General features: G+C 41.1%; 1 protein-coding gene across 2 annotated transcripts in view; it reads right to left on the reverse strand.

The window, feature by feature from the left end:
- Positions 1–21,092, reverse strand: part of COL17A1 (collagen type XVII alpha 1 chain) — a 60,445-nt gene that overhangs the window by 18,241 nt on the left and 21,112 nt on the right. The window contains exons 12-31 of one of the 2 annotated variants that reach the window (XM_051981352.1): positions 20,185–20,262; positions 19,303–19,371; positions 17,250–17,408; positions 15,979–16,068; positions 14,313–14,357; positions 12,504–12,698; positions 11,073–11,276; positions 10,434–10,463; positions 9,914–9,940; positions 9,168–9,194; positions 8,976–9,038; positions 8,024–8,128; positions 6,820–6,882; positions 5,815–5,850; positions 4,759–4,812; positions 4,239–4,274; positions 3,511–3,546; positions 2,395–2,457; positions 665–700; positions 281–352 (exon numbers count right to left, since the gene is read on the reverse strand). In XM_051981352.1, coding sequence (XP_051837312.1) covers positions 281–352; positions 665–700; positions 2,395–2,457; positions 3,511–3,546; positions 4,239–4,274; positions 4,759–4,812; positions 5,815–5,850; positions 6,820–6,882; positions 8,024–8,128; positions 8,976–9,038; positions 9,168–9,194; positions 9,914–9,940; positions 10,434–10,463; positions 11,073–11,276; positions 12,504–12,698; positions 14,313–14,357; positions 15,979–16,068; positions 17,250–17,408; positions 19,303–19,371; positions 20,185–20,262 — 1,488 coding nt within the window. Of the gene's footprint in view, positions 1–280; positions 353–664; positions 701–2,394; positions 2,458–3,510; positions 3,547–4,238; positions 4,275–4,758; positions 4,813–5,814; positions 5,851–6,819; positions 6,883–8,023; positions 8,129–8,975; positions 9,039–9,167; positions 9,195–9,913; positions 9,941–10,433; positions 10,464–11,072; positions 11,277–12,503; positions 12,699–14,312; positions 14,358–15,978; positions 16,069–17,249; positions 17,412–19,302; positions 19,372–20,184; positions 20,263–21,092 lie in introns of both variants that reach the window. The other variant, XM_051981350.1, reaches the window with a different exon arrangement.

Consider the following 21,092-nt stretch of genomic DNA (forward strand, 5'->3'; position numbering starts at 1 on the left):
CTTGATCCCCCAGGTTCTAGCACAGTGCTGTACATAGTGTGGGCTTAATAAATGTTTGTAGAATTGAATTGAAATGTATTAGCTTTGTAAAATAATGAAACATCTCATAAATTCTCAGTTATTGCTTTTGTGTTACACATATATGTTTCCCCAAATATCATGAACCATGGAGGTCCAGATTCAACACTCTCCTTAGGCATTCTTCTAAGTCAGGGTACGAAAAAGGGGAATTGATCCCAAACATAGTACCAGAAGCAGCCACTTAAATCTGCTCTATTACCTGGTTTTCCTCCTTCTCCTGCTGGTCCTGGTGGGCCACGGATTCCAGGCATCCCTGTAATACCTTGTTCACCTAGAGAGATCAGATGGTCAGTTTATAAATGTTTTTCCTTAAAAAAAAAAAAAAGGCAGGGTGACCATTCTGTTCCTACCAAGTGACAATCAGCTCTGAGCTCATGACATTGCATAGGATTGCATTGGATTAGATTTTCAAGATGGTGAATGGAAGACAAGAAACAATTTTGGACACCAAGTATAATGCTCCCCTAGACATATTTCACCCAGGCACTGTTTGTTAGTAATGGATTTGTGTATTTTAGCCTGGCGTATCTAAAGGTAAATGTGAGGTTTTGGGGGAGGAAAGTAGTGAAAGAAAGTAACCCACCTCTTGGGCCTTGGTGTCCATCTGGACCAGCTGGACCTGTTCAAATCAACCAAAGTCTATGTTAATTCCAGAGATATCTCACTTGACTCCTTCCTTTAACTATCCCTAAAGGGACCAGGAAGAATACTTGGCAGCAGTGTTTCAGGAAAAAATAGCAATGCAGCCGCACATCTAGTCCAAGTGTCCCTGTAGACCTTTTATAGACAATCAAATGGATACAGAAAGATTCTCTTCACTCCTCTCCCATCTTCTTGGAGGAAAATTGTCCCCCAATACTCTGACTTTATACCATCCCATGTAAAACAGCTATCAGTGGCTCTCCATTGTCAGCTCCAAAAAAAAAGCACACATTTCTTAGACTGTCCATTGAAGTCCTTCTGAATTTAGCTTCAACTTATCTTTCCACCTTGGTTTCTTACTTGGTTTCATTTTACATTTTGGTAAAAATGGACTGGTCACTATTTCTAAAACACAGGTTGACCTTTCTCACTTCTGTAAAATACCTCATGGTATTCTTTCTCTTTGTCTTTTTTTTTTTTTTTTTTTTTTTTTTTGCCTCTCCCTCCCTCTCTTTGTCCATCAAAATTCTATCTTTCCTCCAAGCACTGGCTCATAAGCTACTTCCCCATGAAGCTTTCCGTGGTCCTTCCTCATCCATTTCCCCCCACAGTCTTGCTCTGTGGTCCATTTTCCCAGCCTGTTCTCAGTATTCCATGCATTCTGGAACCTGGTCTAATGCACAGTCAATCCTTTGATACTTTAAGGATCTTGTGGATTTTCCTAAATCACGAGGCTTCTTCAACTTGCTCCATGATCTTTAAGAGCTTCTGGGGTCAACAATTTCACTCCCTTGCAATCGTTAAGAAGAATCATGGCACATACAAAGTGATTAATTAATACACATTGACTTGAGTCCAATGTGAACTATTTTCTGAACTCTTATGGGACTCTCCCTCTTAAGATGTTTATCACAGCTTTGTGTGAATTCTATTTATTTGTGTGTCTGATCTCTGCTGTTACACTGTGAACTCCTTAAAGGCAGGAGCCACATCTTGTTGGCCTTCACAGCTTCCTCAATAAAACTGAGTACACTGCTGGTATGCCCTCAGTAGTTGTTTTTTGTATGAATGAATATTCTATATCTTTTTCCTCCTTGGTCTTTTTATCATTCATCCCCCTCAAAGTACCAGCAGGGTCTGCAATTGAATGTTACTTATGTCCCAAGTTCTTGGCTCCCTTCCTGCTCCCTTGGCCAATCAGGAGAGATCGGAAATGTAATGGAAAAGATTAAAGCTGGGGAAGCTGGTGATGGTAACTCAGGGACCCTTTCTCATAAAGAATTCCAAGGTTGCTCTATCTTTTCCTTTTTCTTCCAGAATCAGAGAGTTCAGAGATCAGATCTCAGTGGATGTAAGGGGCAATCGCTGCACAGAAGACTCCTGACCTTATCCCCTCGGGCCCAGTGATGTGCTATGAGAAGCCCCCCAGGAGCATCACCAGTATCCTGAGTTCTGGTTCATGAGAAAACAGACTCTTGAGACAGTTAAAAATAAACCATCTTTAACTTGGAACCAGGACATTCAGAAAGGGAGATCAGAGATTAAAGAGCTGAAGTTCATTAAAGAATCATAAGCAGGAAACTCTGTATTCATGCACACACATATGCAGGTGTGCACAGTTGTGCAGACATAGACATTGGGGAGAAATACTGCATCTCTCTTAACACTCACCCACTGCTCCTTTAGCCCCAGGTTCACCGGTTGCACCAGGAAGACCTCTTAAGCCAGGTTCTCCTACAGTGAAAATTCACAACGTAGAGGAGAGAATTTGGTCAGATATTTCTGGGGCTGCTCAGCTGGAGGATCATGCACTTTGCTGTCCCTAAGGGAGACTGAGGATGTCAAATAGAGCCTGCTTGGTCCTCCTGAGAATTGGGCTTCATCCTGATCCTCTAGTGCCCATTAGTGAGCTTTAGCTCCTCAGAAGTCAAGAAAGGCCATTGATAGACAAGGCAGACACTATTCCTCTTCGTTTTTAATCAAAGACACTGCAAGATAAAAGTCACTGAGAGGCAATGACTGGCAGAGCTGAGTCTCCACAGCTGACACTCACAGCACTGCAGGTCAGGTACCAAGCATTTATTATGTGAATACAACAAAGGCAAATGCACGGCCTCTGCCCTGAAGAGCTCACACCTTCCATGGAGGGAGCAACATCAAATGTATAGAGATGTATTCAGAGTGAATGGGGTGTGCTCTCGGAGGAATGCCCCTGGAGCGGGTGGTTGTGGAGCTGGGGGGTGGGAGCTTGTGGGGGGGAACCCCTGGACTGACTCTTAGATAGGTGAGGTCATCAGCAAGGAGCCACGGAGACAGGGAAATTCCACCCCCAAGGATTGTCTCCCTGCTCTCTGCCTCCCTCTTTGACTTATCTATCCCTTGAATGGTATTGTGATAGCAGAAACCTCACATACTCGGTCAACACGATCTGATCCTCGGGGAACTACTGTCTCGGTTTGCTTGCTAAGGACTTTGGGTGTGACAGCAAAATTAGAAATTTCCTGCTGTTCACTTGTTTCTGTCATGTCCTAGTCTTTTGTGACTCTGTTTGGTATTCTCTTGGCAAAGATACTGGAGTGGTTTGCCATTTCCTTCTCCAGTTCATGTGGCAAACAGGATTAACCGACTTGTCTGGGGTCATATATCTTAATATGAGTCTGAGATCAGATTTTAATTCAGGACTTCCTGACTCCAGGGCTGTACTACCTAACAGCCCAATAGAACCCGTCTAGTCTAGTAGGGGTTTAAGGTTTATGGAAGCGAGCTCATTTGCCAGACGGCACTGACCTGTGAGACCTCGAGATCCTTTCTCGCCCGGATCCCCTAAAATGAACATAAAGAAGAGTTAGTCTTTTGTAGAAGGAAATTCCATCAGATAGTAAACCTCATTTAATGTTCAGGGCAGGGACAACTTCTAGCACTTTCAGAGCCACATTCTGGGACTTTGGGGCAGACAGTAAGAAACTAATTCAGTGACAGCTGTAGCTTTGGTCTCTTGCTGATCTATGAGCTTCTCAGAGAGAAATTGTCCTCTAAACTGGTCACTCACTGAACACTAATGCTAGCTGCAGATGGTCCCTTAACCCATCCCTCAAAACTGACAACTAGCTCCGAGGAAACATTGATCCTTATCCCTGGTCTCGTAACCTCAGCCATTCGTTTACCTTTAACTGGACTCTAAATTGATAAGGAGACTGACCCTTTATCATGACTACAAACTAACTACTAACCCTAGCCTCAAACCCCGTGCCCCCCCCCCCAACCTGGGCCACAGCCAGCCCCTGACTACAGATGGTTTCTAATCCTGACCCTCTGTCTCCATATGGGCGCCATGATCATAAAGGGATCAGGTGAGCATTTGCTAGTCACATTTTATTCTCTCCCTAATCCCCCAGACTTCAAAAACTTCTCCAAGCTGGACTCCAGGTTGGGTAACAATTCATTATACCAGTGTTGGGAGGATGGCGTATTTCCTACAATATACAAGGAGCCACATGGATCATAGAGCAACCTACCTTTGGGTCCTGGGGGTCCCATTGGTCCTCTCTCACCTACAGAAGGAAAAAACACTTTAGCACTGATAGGACTGCTGAGAAGGTGGATTGGCGCCTCTACCTCCACCTGAACCTCACCTCTTAATTCCCTGTAGGACCCACTCATATCCTACCTGACTGGCTGATAATCTCCACCAACCCATACTCATAGGATCAAAAAAATTTAAAGCTCTCAGGGACTGGGGAGCCGTCTTGTTTAACCCCTTGTATGATGAAACTAAGTCCCAAAGAGGACATGTTTAGTTATTATTATTATTATTATTATTATATTATAGTTATAATATATTATAATACACATTATATTATATATTATTATTATATTATAGTTATAGTTATATAAAGCGGCAAAATCAGAATTTGAACCCATGTTTTCTGAATGTAATAGTGTATTTCCTATTAGATATAAGAGTGCTTAATTCTAGGCTTAATGAATAGCTTCACTAGTCTGACCTCTCCCTTCCATAATCCCTTACCAACTTACCTTTGGCACCAGGGAGACCAGCTTCTCCTCTGAAGCCTTGGATACCAGAAGGACCTGTAGAGCCAGAGAAAACCGGACAGTTACACGACGGAAATCAGTTGGCTGAGTGGAGTAAGTGGGAGAAAGGACGGAGGATGACCCTGTGGTTGGGAGCATGGGTGACTGGGAGGATGATGGTGCTCTCCATAGTAGTAGTAACTGGGAACTTTGGAAGAAGGGAACAATGTTTTAGACACCTCCAATTTGAAATGCCTAAAAAACTTCATTTGAGATGGTCCAGAAGGCAGCTGGTGATATGGGTTACTGAGTCAGGAAGGTTAGGGTTGTATCTTTAAATCTGAGAATCATCCATATAGGGATGATAATTGAACCTATGGGAGCTGATAATATCACAAAGTGAGTTAGTATGGAGGGAGTTGGGAAGAGAACCCAGGACAGACCCTTGAGAGATTCTCATGGTTAATGGTCTGGATCTAGATAAAGAATTAGGCCCTGAAGTCAGAAGTATCTGAGTTCAAATCTGGCCTCAGACACTTAACATTTCCTAGCCGTGCGACCCTGGGTAAGTTGCTTGACCCCAATTGCCTCAGCAAAAAAAAAAGAAAAAAAGTATTAAAAAGCATTGTATAGATTTCCCTAAATGTTACAGAACATTTTAAGCTAAATTAAGGAGCTTAAAAATTAGCATTAAGTCTTTTGGGACACTGTATAAAGGAACATTTATTTGTTCAGCTGAATAGATGAATAGTTTTCATAGTTGAAGATTTATGGAAGCAAATCATATATGAAATATTCTAGACTTTCAGTGAAAAAAGGACAACTCAGAATGGAAAGAGGGATTTAAACAGTTAGGACTCACAAAAATAGCCCAAGGCAAAAAAACGAAAACAAAAAAAAAGGGTAAATGTGATCTAAAAGCCAAGTCAATGCTATCAATGCCTTGTTTTATGTGTGTTTTAAGTATTTTTTCTTCTCTTCATTAATTCAGTTTCTTTTGCCTAAGGCTTGCTTTTTGTTGTTTAGAAACAAAAAGAAGTCAAAGAGAGGAGCACTCACCTGAGGGACCCTGAGGTCCTGGGGCACCCATGGAACCTGGGAAAAAGAGGGAGATGGTTGTTAACAAGAAACTGGACCCTCATTTGGGCCTCAGTTGCCACAAGAAACCCACGGGGGCTTTGGAGGAAGGCTTCCACTGCTTGATGGTTTGGTTTTGTGTGTGTGTGTGTGTGTGTGTGTGTGTGTGTGTGTGTGTGTACATTCACACACTTCTGTGTCCCACAAAGGCCAAATTCTTCAAACTTCCAAAGACAACAGGATATGAAGGTGAATTCCTTTTCTGCTCTAGAGAAGGAGCCTGTTTGAGCAAGTTGCTCTGGGATAGCACAAACTGAATGAACAAATGGTTGAATGAATGGAGATTATCTCTTATCTCATATACTGGAGACAGAACAATTCAGGTTCAGGAGACAGGAGGAAGAAAAAGAGAGGTAACATAGAGCTGTACCCCTTCTCTATCACTTTATCTGCAAATGGAGCCTAAGCCCTTTTGATTTACCTGGACAACCAATTAAAGCTAGTATGTGTCCCATAGTCAGCATGGGCTTGTTTTACCCTCACTCATTTCCTGGATGCTTTGCCGTGACATCCACAGGATCAGAGAGCCTCATGTAGATTGATAAGGAAAGATCTCGGTTGTGTCATTTTGGGCTAGGGGCTTCCCTTCTCTGGCCCTCAGTTTTTTCCTTTAGAAAACAAGGTAATTGAACTAAATAATCTCTAAGGTTCCTTCTAGACCGCTACTTCTATTGTAGTCTAGACAAAGACAAGGAAAATATCTGACAAAACCTTTATAATCATTAGATCCAAAAGACAACTATTGCTACTTCTTATCCCATTCTGGTAGAATTCTAAGTGGCTAATTCTTTCCTGCCCACAGGTCTCAGCATTACTGCTCTGGTCCCTACAGATTGATCATAATGCCACAGGAGCCCTGCTGCATTATTCCCTGAACACTGCTGTCTCACTAGATAATTCAGACAAAATCAGAGATCCTATGCTTACCTTTGGGACCAACAGATCCAGGGACACCAGGGGGGCCGTGAGGACCTGGATTACCAGGAACACCTGAGGAATAAATTAACCAGGTGAATGCCTTGATGATTTTTTTTTAACCTTGATTTTTCCCTTAATTTAATTCTATCATTTAGAAAAAACATTTCTACTTCTCAGAATCCCTCAGGAAGGTAGATTCAGTTATTCGAAGTTTTTGAAGGGCAATATATTATAAGGACCAAATAACATAACATGTAAAATTCTTTGCCAACCTTAAAGCAATTACTTGTTAGATATTATTAGTTGGAAGCTGAGCCTGTATACTCAAAGCTCCTTTTTTTTTTTTTTTTTTTTTTTGCTATATCTCTTTCCCCTACCCAGAAGAAAAGGAAGAACCCTCAAAATCAAAGTTTTCAAACTACCTCCTTCCCTTCAAACTATGAAACATTTGTGATTGAAGTCTGGAGTCCTTAAAGGAAGGAGCAGCAGATTGATCATTCCCCAAGGCAGGATATGGTCCTGAAACACTTCCCTCTGTCCCCATAACCCCATCATAGGAGAAACACTACCGAATTCTCCTCACAGCCCTAGACCTCTGAGGCACAGCAGCCAGGAAGTTTTTAAGTATTTGTTTTTGTTTTTTTTTCCTATTTTCAATCCTTCCATCATTCAGTATTTATTAAGTGTCTACTACATTCCAGGTACTGTGCATATAGATGGTCTCTGCTTTCAAGAAATTCCTAGTCAAGCAAGGTTGGAGATATTGTCAGATGACTAACTCCAATTCGTGGAGATTTCTACAGAATTTCTATTTTCCCCCAAATGGAAAAGCCTCATAGTTCATGGGTAGGTTTGCTTTTAATAAAGAAATACTGAAATACTCCAGCGCTAGTTTTATGTTCCTGGAAGCCCAATGAGCTGCTTTTGCATCCCCCAGACACATTCCAAGAATTGTATCTGCTTTCTGACTCCCGGGTCACGCTCTTGCCCAGCTTTTCCACATACTACCTTAGCCCTTTTCTCCTTCACAAAAATCTTGTTACCTCTTTCCCCTTTATTCCCCTCCCAGAGACCTCTCTTTATGGGGCTGGAGCAGAAGAGAATGTTTTGGAATTGGATCTGAGTCTGATTGGAGGGGTAGGGAAGGGTGAATCCCACTCTAGCTGCACCACTGCATCCTCAACCTTCGCGGGGTAGAAAGGCCTTCTCTTACCTCTGTCTCCTTTCTCTCCAGACCCAGGGGGTCCTGGTTCACCACGAGGCCCTGATGGACCTTCTTGTCCTCTCTGACCTTTGATTCCCTCCAGGCCAGGTTCCCCTACAAACAACAAGAATGCTCAGTCATAAAACTACTAACAAGGATGCTGTTCTTGAAGTCACTAATTATAGACTTTGGCCTTTGGTTGGAAGACCTCCAAGGAAGGGGACACCCCCACTTCTTGATGTAGTTTATTCCGTTTTTGCATCGCTCGGCTTGTTACGAAGTTTTGTTCTGTTTTTCATTTTTGTTTCCCTGACACTCGGCCTAATTTGGGTCTTTGCAACTTCTCTTCGTGCTTCTGATTCTGCCCTCTGGAGCCAAGCAGAACAAATCAGATCCCTCTTCCACATCACATTTGTTCAGATCCGGGCAAGAGCTATTATGTTCCTCTTGAGTCTACTCTTCTCTAGGCTTCACACCCCCGATTTCTTCAGTTGAACCTCATTTGACACAACTCCCTTTACCATTCTCACTGTTCTCCTATGGGAGTTCTCAAGTTGATCAGTTTACTTCTTAATGTAAGAAGCATTGTAAATGAGGGCTGATGAGGGCGTTTCTCCTTATTCCTGGAAACTAAACCTTTTCCATTTGGGCTAAGTCCAAGATTGCATTAGTTTTCACACTGTGAACTCAAATTGAGACCTAGGTCCAACTCTGTCTCCAAAACTTAGCTAGCTGTGTGACCCTAGCAAGTTAATTAATCTCTCTGAGGCTTGGTTTCTTCATCTATAAAATGGGGATAATATTTGTACTTACCTCACAAATTTTTTGTGAGGCTCAAATGAGGTAATGTATCTAAAATGCTTTGTAAAACTTTAAAACATTCTATATATCAAATTGTTTTTATCATTAGGACAAAAGCTTTTATAGGGTACAATGGGAAGAAAAGAAAATCAGTTCTTACCCACACTGCCTTTCTGTCCCTTTGGTCCTTCTGGGCCTGGATGGCCCATAATCCCTGGGACACCTGTGGATACACAAGAATGATTATCTCCCTATTTGTTCCACTAGTGGATAGAAGCTGGGATTGAGCAGGGCAAAATCCCAGACATAACATTACTGAGGTTTGGCAGGAAGGGGACCATTGTTTACACACCTGGAACTCCAATAAGCCCTCGGTCTCCTATAAAAGCAGAGAGAAAAAAAAGAAAGTATTAGCTGAGGATTAAGGCTCAGATTTCCTTACAAGGGAAACAGAAAGTGTTCTGAGCCTCATTGAAACACTTTTCCCTCTACATTTCTAACTAGAATTTCTTAATGAGATCTTAGGTGCAGCCCTCCAGAGGCCATAATTTCAAGGGGAACCAGCATCCATAATGAAGGCCCTGGAAAGCAGAAAATTTCCACCTCATTGTCCTCAATCTGGGGATGACTCAGGATCCTGAAAAAGGACTAAAGTCAAGGACTGCTTAGAGATAGCAGACTGCAGTTTTTCATTTCTTCCTTCTTCCCAATTTCTCCCCTGCTCCAAGTTTCAAGGCCAATAGTTGCCAACAATGGCTTAATCTAATAGGTGCCTGAAAGTGGTCTGGGAACTTGGAGATCCCTGAGATCCTTTCTGAGAGATTCAAGAGGTTAAAACTATTTTTATAAAATACTACAATATTTGAATTTCTTATATGGTAAATTTCAATCAATATAACTCATGTACACAAAAAACTTTTTGTGGGAAGGAATTTCAATAATAACACCAAAACCTGAAGATTTAAATCAATATATCCTGTCTTTCAGAAGATCTTAGGTAATTTTGAATGACAATAAATGAGGGTAGCACTATATAAATTTCCTAAGACTTATAAAGCCATCAATTCCTATGAAAGCAGATGAAATTCTCTCACTCACCTTTTGGACCTTGTATTCCCATATCACCTAAAAGACAGAAAATCAGCATTCTGAGATTAGGTCACATTAGAGTGACAAAAAGATAGTCACTCTCTTTTTAGTATGCTAATATCAAATCTCTTAGGTATAAAAATCTGATTTTAAAATGAAGAGATTTTAATTCTAGTCCCAACTGAACCATTGATCAATGGGTAACTTGGATTACAACCTGGGTCTTTATTAGTTGTAAAACAAAGGGCCTAGATTATCCAGTCCTTCCAGCCCTAATAGTTTAGATTATATAACATAGTTTCCCTTAATGTAGATGTATTTAAACTGTCCTGCTCTCCAAACTGAGATCTGAAATGAGAAAAGAAATGGAAAAAAAGAGTAAAGAAGAGGAAAGGGGGTTAAGAAAGGAGGAGAAACTGGGGAAAATTAAAAAAAAATCTTTCCCAGGCCATTCAAATAATCAAGAATCAATCCCAGGTAACATTTTCCCAGAAACAAGAGTCAAGAGGAAATAATTTGTTTGTAAAACCTTTTGGTCCAGGGTTTCCTCGAAGATTTCCTAAAATAGAAAATAAAGCTTGAGTTAATATCCCATCTTTTTCTATTTTATTAGCCCTAGAATAAAAAGGAACATTGGAATATAATGGAAAGACCACAAGCTTAGATCTGGGATTTAGTTGGAGGCTATCACTAATGAGATATATAATCTTGAACAAATCCCCTTGCTTGTCTTATTTTCCTTCTCTATAAATATTTCCTACCAATGTGTAGTTTAAATGAGATAATGTGGGTATAGATATAATCATTTATAGTCATAAATTACCACCCAATAGAATGTAAGATCCTTGAGGACAGGGATTTTTTCATTTTTATTTTGATATCCCTAATATCCAGAAGAGTACCTCAAACATAGTAGATGGCATAAAAATATTATTGATTGATTAAATAGAATCATAACTAGCACAGGGCAAATGGGGCTTTGCCCAAGGATGCTACAGTGGGGATAATGATTGTACTTCCTTCAAGGTTTCCAGAGAATAGCATGAGGAACCAATGGTTCTTCATTGCCAACCCTAAGGTCTGAGACCCCAGTTCTTAGGGAGGTTCCTATTTGGCTCTGAGGGTCTTGACTCCCACCCGTGTTAGGTTTCCCACCAGATCTTCTCACCTTTTTCCTGTTCCAGCAGCAGCCTGCTTTTCACAAAAGCCCAGAGAGCCTCCTGGTTGTGGCTGTCCAGCTCCCCGGTCCCCCCGCCAACGTGAGAGACAGCGTAGCTTCGGTCTTTGCTGATCCGGTCTTCGTGTTTAAACATGCTCGTGTTGATCTTCTCCAGGTCATCCACACGAGCTCTCAGCTTCCTCACCTCCTCCGCTGCACAGGAGATGGACAGGAAGTGAGAATCACAGCAAGCTTACTTCTTGTGAACATAAATTTAGCTCAAGCCTGTTTGAAGTGTCCCATAGCAACGCAAGTCAGCTATTATTATTAAACAAGTGATCTCGGGACAAACTTTTACCGCTAAGAATTCTATTCTGAGCAAGGCCCAAACGTGGTCCTGAGGTCCTGGAGACTTCGGCCACAGTGGCAGGGGCGCTGGACAGTGAATCTCCAGGCTTGGGGTGGCTCCTGCATGTTAGCTGAGACGGATTATACCAGACCAGGAGGAAACGAATCATGGAAGGGGGACTGAGATGGAAATCCGGGACTGGATTTAGAGAACGAGTATTACCCTGTGGCTCAGTCTCCTTCACTGATAAATGGATGTAATACTGGTCCTGTCACATTCAAAGGGTTCAGTGAGATCATGGAAATGGAAGCATTTTTTTTTGAAGGACTGAAAATGCTTGATTTTACTTACTACTGTTATTATTGCTGCTGCTCTATTATTACTCTTGTTCATTTGTTTTAAGCTCATGTCTGGCTTATCCTGACCCCATCTGGGGAACTTTTTGGAAAAGACACGGGAGTGGTTTACCATTTCCTTCTGCAGTTCATTTTACAGATGAAGGAACTAAGGCAGAATTAAGTGATGTGCCCAGGGTCAGGCAGCTAGTGAGTATTGGAGGTTGGAGTTGGACTCACAGAGATGAGTTTTCCCGACTTCTGCTCTAGCACTAATTCACCACATCACTTTGTGCAGCCCCTAAAGTCCTTCCAGAGGCAGCTGGGAGACTCAGTGAATAGCATTGGGCTGGAGGCAGGAAGACCTGAATTCAGACGTGGCCTTAGATACTCATCGGCTGTGTGACTCTGGGCAAGCTGCTTAACCGCTGTGTGCCTTTATCCACTGGAGAAATAACCGGCACACCATTCTGATATCTTTGCCAATAAAACCCCCCACACAGTCTGGTCACAAAGAGTCAGACATCTTGTACAACAAGGTCCTTCCCAGTCCTAAGATTTCACGTCTTTGGGGTTTTAGTTTGATGTCTTTTGTGTATAAATACACAGATATATGTATGTATACACACATGTGTATATGCGTATACATGCACACAAACATATATATACACACATACACATACATATAACTTTTCCCAGGGTGGGGTCTTCTTGCTCCTAACAGATTCTGGAACATTTTGCTGTTGTCTCTCTTACCCAAAGCAATGAGTCCGAAAAGCAATCCAAGAAGTAACAGCCAGGCCAGGAGCAGGCCCAGTAGCCACTTCCACCAGCTACAGCAGGAGCCACAGGGACACCAGGCAGGGGCAGCCCCAAATCCTACTCCCCCGCCGCCGCCGCCTCCTCCTCCTCCTCCTGTACCACCGAAACCACGGTCGTCCCCTTGGATTTCTAGGGAAGAGAAGGATGTAGGCCTGGTGAATCCAGGTTGCTAACATTTTTTTTTAATTTTTTAATAACTTTTTATTGATAGAACCCATGCCAGGGTAATTTTTTACAGCATTATCCCTTGCATTCACTTCTGTTCCGATTTTTCCCCTCCCTCCCTCCACCCCCTCCCCCAGATGGCAAGAGTCCTTTATATGTTGAATGGGTTACAGTATATCCTAGATATAATATATGTGTGCAGAACCGAACAGTTTTCTTGTTGCACAGGGAGAATTGGATTCAGAAGGTATAAATACAGGTTGCTAACATTCTATTTTTAAACCTCTAAATTCCAGCTTCTTAAACTACTGGAGGTCATAAAATTATAATTTATTATCAGCAAATGTTTTGTTTTTATACCTTTTTTATATAATCAAATGCCTGGGGTCATGTAAAAATTTCTCAGGCAAAAAAGGATTGTGACTGGAGAATTAAGAAGTCCTGCTTTAAGTGACTGATTGTCCATTTTTCAAAAGAAAATGCAACAAGGTGGATGGAAGGAAGGAAGGACAGAGAGATATTCAGAGAATTTCTGAACTGTTTTAAGATGTATTGGTGTGATATTTTTCAGAGAGAAAACTTGTAATAGTAGGAATATAAGATTGGGAATATAGGGTGTAGAGTATACACCCTGTGTAGGGTCAGAATGCTTCTTTCTCAATCTAGGAAGAAATACAACTCTGAGTCTTTAGCGACTCAAGCCCCTTGGCCCCAGCCAGGTCCCAGCCAGAAGGACTGGTTACAGGAGCTTGTGCTAGAGGCTACCAGGAGTCAGGAGGACTATGGCACAAATCTTACTTAGACTTATAGCAGCTGTGTGTGATCCTGGGCAAGTCAGTTTACCTCTGTCTGCCTTAGTTTTCTACAAATAGAAAAGGAGTGCTAAAAATTGTACCTGGTGAGAATCATGTGATTATAAAGAGCTTAGCCTGGCACAGAGTAGGTGCTAAATTAGGGCTTATTCTCTCCCTCTCTACACTAAATGACTGAGACAGGAATAATACCCAGGTCTTCCATATTTAACTATTAATCACACATGGCCTCTGAATAAATTCATTTCAACAAACATTTCTTACACGCCTATATGGAAAATAGAAACGTGTTAGACACCGGGGAGGAGGAAAACAAAATCAAAAAGAAAGTGCCTGCTCTCTCAGAGCTTACATTCTACACACTTTAGATATTGCTATTTCAAAATCCATACCAGAAAGTTCTTTAAGGCCCACAGGGTACCTGAAAGTTAGATCCATGAGTTACGATATGATTTTTTTTCTTAGAAGGGACTGAGTTTCATATGGGAGGGCTGTCAGGGAGTGCCTCTGACGAGACACAGATTAGACCAAACTTTCTCTGCTACTCCAACCTGGTCAATACCTGTCTTCACCTCTCAGCATCACCTCCCCCAGGCTTAACTCTGCGATCTGGAGAGGAGTCTCCATTTAAATCTATGTCTTTGTTCAAGTAACTACTTAAAAATCCCTTGTCATTTTCAGAATGTTCAAAGTCTCTTAGCTGTCAAATGTTCCTCCCCATTATCATGGACCATGAGGGATGGACATGAAAGATGATCTCCCTTACCTGCGTACGTGGCTTTGTCCTTGGTGGATGCGACCTTCAGGCCTCCTAAAATGAAAAAAAAAAAAAAAAACACCAAGAGTCTGTTGTTTAATTTTCTCCCAAAACTGAAAAAAAGCTCATGGGGCACAAATATAAACAGATGTATATACAGTTGGTCCATTGGTCTTGGAAATTGGACCTTGGAATTTACAAAAATCTGAATGAGATGGGTTAGTTCATCTACCTTTATATAAGGGCTTTGCTAAATCAATGAATAAATTGATATAAAATGTAAAATGTACAATGTAAAAAAGAGGAATGTTTAGGCTTCATCCATATATAAAAGTTCACACATTTCTTTAATACTATTTTAAACAACAGTACTTGAACTCATAAGATGAAAATTGCAAATGATGTTAATATATTGGCTAAAATAATTGTTCTAAGACTTATAGTTCAAATCTTCTTCCTTGGTCCCATCAGCAGTGCTGTTATAGCTATTGAAAGAAGCTACACTATGCTTTTCTTGAAATGTTTTTAACTTAGACTTTTCAGTACCATATGGCCAATTCCTATAATTGAGGCAACTTGGGGACATTTTATTGTATGGAGATTTTTTTCCCCTCCTTTCTTGGTTTGGGGTTTCTTCAATGTGGGAGAAATCTTGAGGTGAAAACTTCTTGCACAATTCAAGTTGGAAACTCTTCTGGAACTTAGTCTTTTTTTTAAAGTATATATTAAATATAACAGGGGTATACATGTCCACACAGTTATTTTGCTGCACAAGAAGAATCGGATTTTGAAATAGTGTACAATTAGCCTGTGAAGGAAATAAAAAATGCGGGCAGACAAAAATAGAGGGATTGGGTGGAACTTAGTCTTATAGAGCTACACACATGTCCTGAGAGGTTACTAGTATGAGTCAGACCAGGACTTGAAGTCAGGCCCCAATTTATGCTAAGGCTGACCTCTGTCCACTATTTCATATTTTCTCTCTACATAGAGTATGTACATTGAACAACTTACACATGCAGAAACTTAATATCCAAATAGACACAAAATGGAAAGCATTTTGATACTGTGAAATTTACCAGTGGAAAATGTGTTTTGGTATCAGGTTTGAAAATTAGTGATGACCCTGCCCTTTTTTCAGAGATGGGGGCTATGAGTATGGAACATGGCATATATTGTTACTCAATTTGAAATGTTCATTGGCTTTGTCAAATTGTTTTTTCCTTTCTCTTTCTTTTGTATTTTGTTATAATGGATGATTACCTGGGTGAGGAGGGAAGAGGAAAAGATTTGGAAATAAAAATGGTATAAAATTAAATGATCTCAGTAAGAAATTAAAAAGAAAAACAACAAACAAAGAAAATGATCAGACTATTCCAGACCGGATAAGAGGGAGAAAATGTGCTTCTTATTATACAACAGCAAAAGTGGGTTGGTGGCAAAGAGGTAGAATGCCATCTGAACCAAATAATGATGGCCAGCAAACATATCTATTCTTTAAAAAAATTTTTTTAAAGCTTTTTATTTTCAAAACATGTACATGGATAATTTTTCAATATTGACCCTTTCATATTGTGTTTCAGATTTTTCCCTCCTTCCTCTCACCCCCTCCTCCAGAGGCAATCAATCCAATATATGTTATACATGTTAAAACATAAAACATGTCTATTCTTACCGTTAGCTTCAGACTTGACACAGGAGTCAGACGCATAGGAGGATGAGATTGCTTGCTTGTCTTTCTTCAAAGTGTCTTCTGAGAATGAAGCTGAAGAAAGATAACAGTGAACATTAAATACAGGAATATCTGGAGTACCTGTGATTTTTGACAGTTCAGGAAACTTAGTTCATTATGAAGATAGCAGTCAGGCTCTGATTTATGTAAATCCTTGAGCCTTGTTGGAAGCACTGGCCAGGGTCTCAGGAATAGAAGAGACAGAGTTAATATTCAAACTCAGAACTTAGTATTTCTAAGCCTAATAGTTCTATATTTGCTCTACATTTTATCAGTAAAAAGACTTTACACTGAATAGAATCTGTTTCTAATTTATAGTCTTAAAAAAGTGCCTGAGGCTAGGAAAACTTTGCAGGGTTACACAGTTAATAGGGCCAGAGGCAGGATTTAAGTCTTTGTAACTCCCAGTTTGGTACTATTTCTGCTAGATCACACTCTCACACATTTATGTGTGTATAATTATACATATATGATACATATATATATACACTCAGATAACATGTATATGTATGTGTGTGTATAAATAGATGTTGCTATTTTTCAAATGTATATTGATGCTATTTGATGAACAAAATATAAATTTATTTGAAAATGTTACTGAATTCATAGTATCTTTGCATTATATTTTTTGTTAATCAACAGATGCCAATATTATTATATGACAGGTACATGAAAAAGAAATGCTCTTATTTGAAAAGGATGGAAATAATAATAGCTCATATCTGAGTTATTCAAACACTTTAAGTTTGAAAAACATGTTATATACATGGGTTTATTTGATCTCCACAATAACCCTGTGCTGTGTTGCTATTATTATTCTCATTTTAAAGATGAAGAAAATGAGGTTCAGAGAGGTTAAAGAATTTCCCCCAGAGTCACACAGTCAGCATGTGTGTGGGAAGGAACTGAATCCAGGTCACCCGGCTCCATGACATCCATTATGTCACACAGCTTCTTTGGAGAGCCACAGTCACTCTTTTGACAGCTGGCCATGCTGGGAACAATAGTTCAAATTTTAATCTTTCTTTTATCCAGTTTTGCATTTAAATTAGACCTCATGACTCCTTCCAAGCTGACACTTTTCTGTTGAATGGGATCAAGGCAGCTTTATTATTAGAGTGTCCCACAACAGTCTGTACCTTTGGGATCCCCATGTTCCTGATGACTTGTCCCATTTCTTCCCTAAATGACATCCTCAAGTGGTCTGCACTTACTTGTACTGAGCCCGGTGGTGGAAGCAGTGAAGACCTTCCCGCTGTCCTTGGTCATGATAAGCAACTCCATCTCTTTCTTGGCTGGGGCATTGTCTTTCTCCAGCAGCAAGAACTTGCAGTCCTTGCGTAGCAGATCGTCGCTGTAGGAACCGGTGGTACCTACTGGAAAAGGGGTAGATGTGGGTGAAGATGAAGGGAAGGAAGAAGAGAGATTGATGAATCAACAACCACGATGCGCCAGGCTTTACACAGGGGACAACATATATATGTGCTCATATCAGAGACACACAAAGTGGATGCAAGATAACTTTTAAAAGGAAGGCACGAACAGCTGAGGACCCAATGAGAAAAGTGGGCTCTTGAAGCCTTGAAGGAACCAGGGTTTTAAGAGGAGTAAGTGAGGAGTAATAGTCTTCTGGTCAACTAATAGACAGAAATGGAGATAAGAGATGGAGTTTCTTGTGTGAAGAAAAGGAAGAGTGCCAGTATGGCTGGAATATAGAGTAAGTGTGAGGGAATGATGGGCAGGAAGTCCAGGATGACAGGAAGGGGTCAGATGGTGAAGAAAGTTAAATACAAAAGAAAGGAGTTTATATTTCTCTTAGAGGTATGGGGGAGGTAGAGAAAGAGAAACTAAAAAAGAGAAAAATAGAATGGGAAAAGAGATGAATGTTAGAAAATAGGAAAGGAGGAAGGTGGAAGTGAAGGGCAAGAATGATAGAGGGGGAAAAGATATCAGCTTATGAGTACCTGGGAATAATAACATTGATATGAACAACATTAACAACAACAATAATAATAATAACAGAAAGTTATATCATGCAAAGCACTTTATTTATAGCTGATCAATAATAAGTCACTTAGAAAACCAAAGGCACTTTTAGGGAACCCAGGGACAGCCTGGACATCAATTAGCTCAGTCAGCTACACCAGGGAGCTGCCTACCTCCCAAGATTTAGGGCCTCTACCTACTGGACAAATGATGAAAGATTCCCCCATTCAGGCGGACCTGGTTCAGGACTATATGGAAATAGCCCCTTGTAGGCAGGTACTGAGGCAGGTAAAGGTTGCCACATAGATGGTGAGGTTGAACACCTCCTGATCCATGTCTGCTCCACCCCCGCCTTAGACTCCTGAGATAGACACCTGAGTCTTGAGAAGGCCTCTGCCATGTTAGAGCCCAGCCCCCCAAAGCAGGGAGGCCAGGGTTAGGCAGGCAGGATCTGTGAGTGCCTGAAGGCTGACAAGTGAGTTTAGGGGAGCCAGGGTGACCCTTTAGAATGGGCCTTAGCCCTGTTTTTTCTAAAGCACGACTTCCACTTAGCAGAGAGAAGATCAATTTCCTCATATATATATACTTAGTATGTCAATATTTTTTTCTTTTTAAAAATTATATCTTTTTATTTACAAAACATATGCATGGGTAATTTTTCAGCTTTGACAGTTGCAAAGCCTTCTGTTCCAAATTTTTCCTTCTTGCCCCCACCCCCTCCCCCAGATGGCTGGTAGTCCAACGTATGTCAATATGTTTTCAGGGTGCTATGCAACGATAGCCTTCAGAACATACCAATTTATTGGTTGACAATATAAAAAAATACTCTAAAGTTTGTAAGTTGGGCATCCCAATGAGGTAAGTACATTTTTGTTTTTCCTTTTTTTGTCCAAATTTACGATCTTGTCAGTGTAGGAGTTCCCTAGTAAGGAAATTTTTCCTGCCAATGCAGATTGCTTATTGGTCTGCAGTTTATTTTCTTAGAGCTATATGGGGTCACTGAGAGGTTAAATGACCTGCCCAGGTTTGTACTGCAGGCATTTCATTCTCATTTTATGGATGAGGTAACTAAGACTGAGAAAAACTGAGAGATTCGCTTGTGTAATTCAGAAATTGTGTTTGAATCCAAATCTTTCTGATTCCAATATTAGCACTATATGCACAATAACCTGTTTTCTACTCAACTTAAATGTAATTAGGTTAGGGACTGAGAGAGTTATTTCCTTCTACTCGAGTAGAATCATTTTCTCCCAGGACAAATCTGGCTTTTGGCACACTCACCTGCAGAAGTGCTCACACCTGTGCTTACAACAGCAGGGGACTGGGTTGTGTTTTTCTTTACACCGTACACTATAAAAGATGAACCAGAATAAAGGAGATCAGTGTGCATGCAGGTGGCTATTCAAGTCCACCTGTACCTGAGTAAAACCCAGCAGAGAGACTGGCATAAAACAATCTCGCTGGAGGAAAAAGTATATGAAGAAATCAATTTCTCAAACACGTGTAGTTGTTATGGGATTGGGCTAAAGCCTGTGTATTCAGGCTCTTCCTCCATGAAGCCTTCTCTGACTACTCCCCTCCCCTCTGATAAACGTACCACTTCTCTGAACTCATATAGCAAGAGATCTCTTATAATCCACAGTATAACATTAATCATGTGCCCTCTTGTATTCTTATTTTTATTTGCTTCATACCTCTGAGTCTTGGTAAACTCTCTGAGCGCAGGATTTATTTCCCTGCTTTTCTGTATCTCCCAGAGTGTCCAGTAAAGGGCTGGGTATGTAATTAGTGTTCCACAAATAAAGACTTTTTGATTTTGGCCAGTGATTAAGTAAGGCTCCTGGGGTGAAGAGAACTCTGGTCTGACTTGTTTACCTGGGAATTTACAGGGCAAATTCAAGCTGGGCTGTTAGGCACCCGAGGGCCGCCAGTTCTGCTTTGCACAGAACCCTTTTCCGAGCTCCTTGCACATATCCTTGCATATGCTCAGGGAGCACCCTCAGAAGTGTTTACTCCATTGCTTTCAGGTTCAGTGTTTATTGAGTTGGAGAAATTTCAGTGGCATATGGGCCTGTCGGCGAAGGTACTGAAGCTGGGACACCTGTGCACGTTCTGTAGGGGCTGGATCTCCTCCAACTGAGCCCCATTGGAAGGACAACTAACCTGTAGAAGTGGTGGTGGTGGTGGTTCCGTGGGCCAGAGCGGAGGAGCTGGGAGCCAAGTTGTTCTGGACACCAAACACTGCGAAAGGAATTTAGAAGGGCAAGTCAAGGAGAGGTGCAGTGAGGGGGGATCTTTGTTTCATCCTGCCTCCTGGGAGGATGGGTGGAGAATCAGAGAAGGATGTGATAAAAATTAGCAGATGGCTGACAGGTAGGAGGAGAACAAACCAGTTTGGAAGGAAAGGGATTTGTGTGATTTTATTGTCCCTTTATTGAACTCAAGAGTAAAAGTCACTTAATGTGGAAATATGTTTAACATGATTGTGCATGTATAGCCTATGTCAGATTGTTTACTGCCTTGGGGAAAGAGGAAGGGAGGAAGGGAGGGAGAAAAATTTGGAACTTGGAATCTTACAAAAATGAATGGAGAAAACTCTCTTTACGTGTAATTGGAAAAAATAGCACAAAAAAGAGTTAAAGCCATCTAGTCTAATCTCATTTTGCAAATGAGGAAACTAAGACCCAAGCTTGAATGAATAATACATGACAGGATGCTCCTCTGACTCCAGGACCATCTCTCTTCCCTCTAACACTGTACTACCTGCCAGTGGAAGGTAATGCAGAGGTAGCCTTGAATATTTTTTCCCCAAGTGAGGATCTTCAGAAACTGATTCTTTCACAACAATGAACTCTGATAGAAAACAAGCTTTGACTAGCTAGAATTGGAGACCTGGTTTCTCTTTAAACCCCTCCTCACCTTCTTGGGAGCAGCTCCCCCTGTGTCTTCATATTTCCTTTATATCTTCCTCCCAGACTTAGGTTAGGGTCAATGGATGAGGGACAGACTGAAAGGGAGCCTGCTTCTGCTTGGGGATCATAAGAACACAGACTTGGAGCTGGCAGAGACTT

The sequence above is a fragment of the Antechinus flavipes genome, chromosome 2 (genome assembly GCF_016432865.1).
Source record: "Antechinus flavipes isolate AdamAnt ecotype Samford, QLD, Australia chromosome 2, AdamAnt_v2, whole genome shotgun sequence".
Classification (NCBI taxonomy): domain Eukaryota; kingdom Metazoa; phylum Chordata; class Mammalia; order Dasyuromorphia; family Dasyuridae; genus Antechinus; species Antechinus flavipes.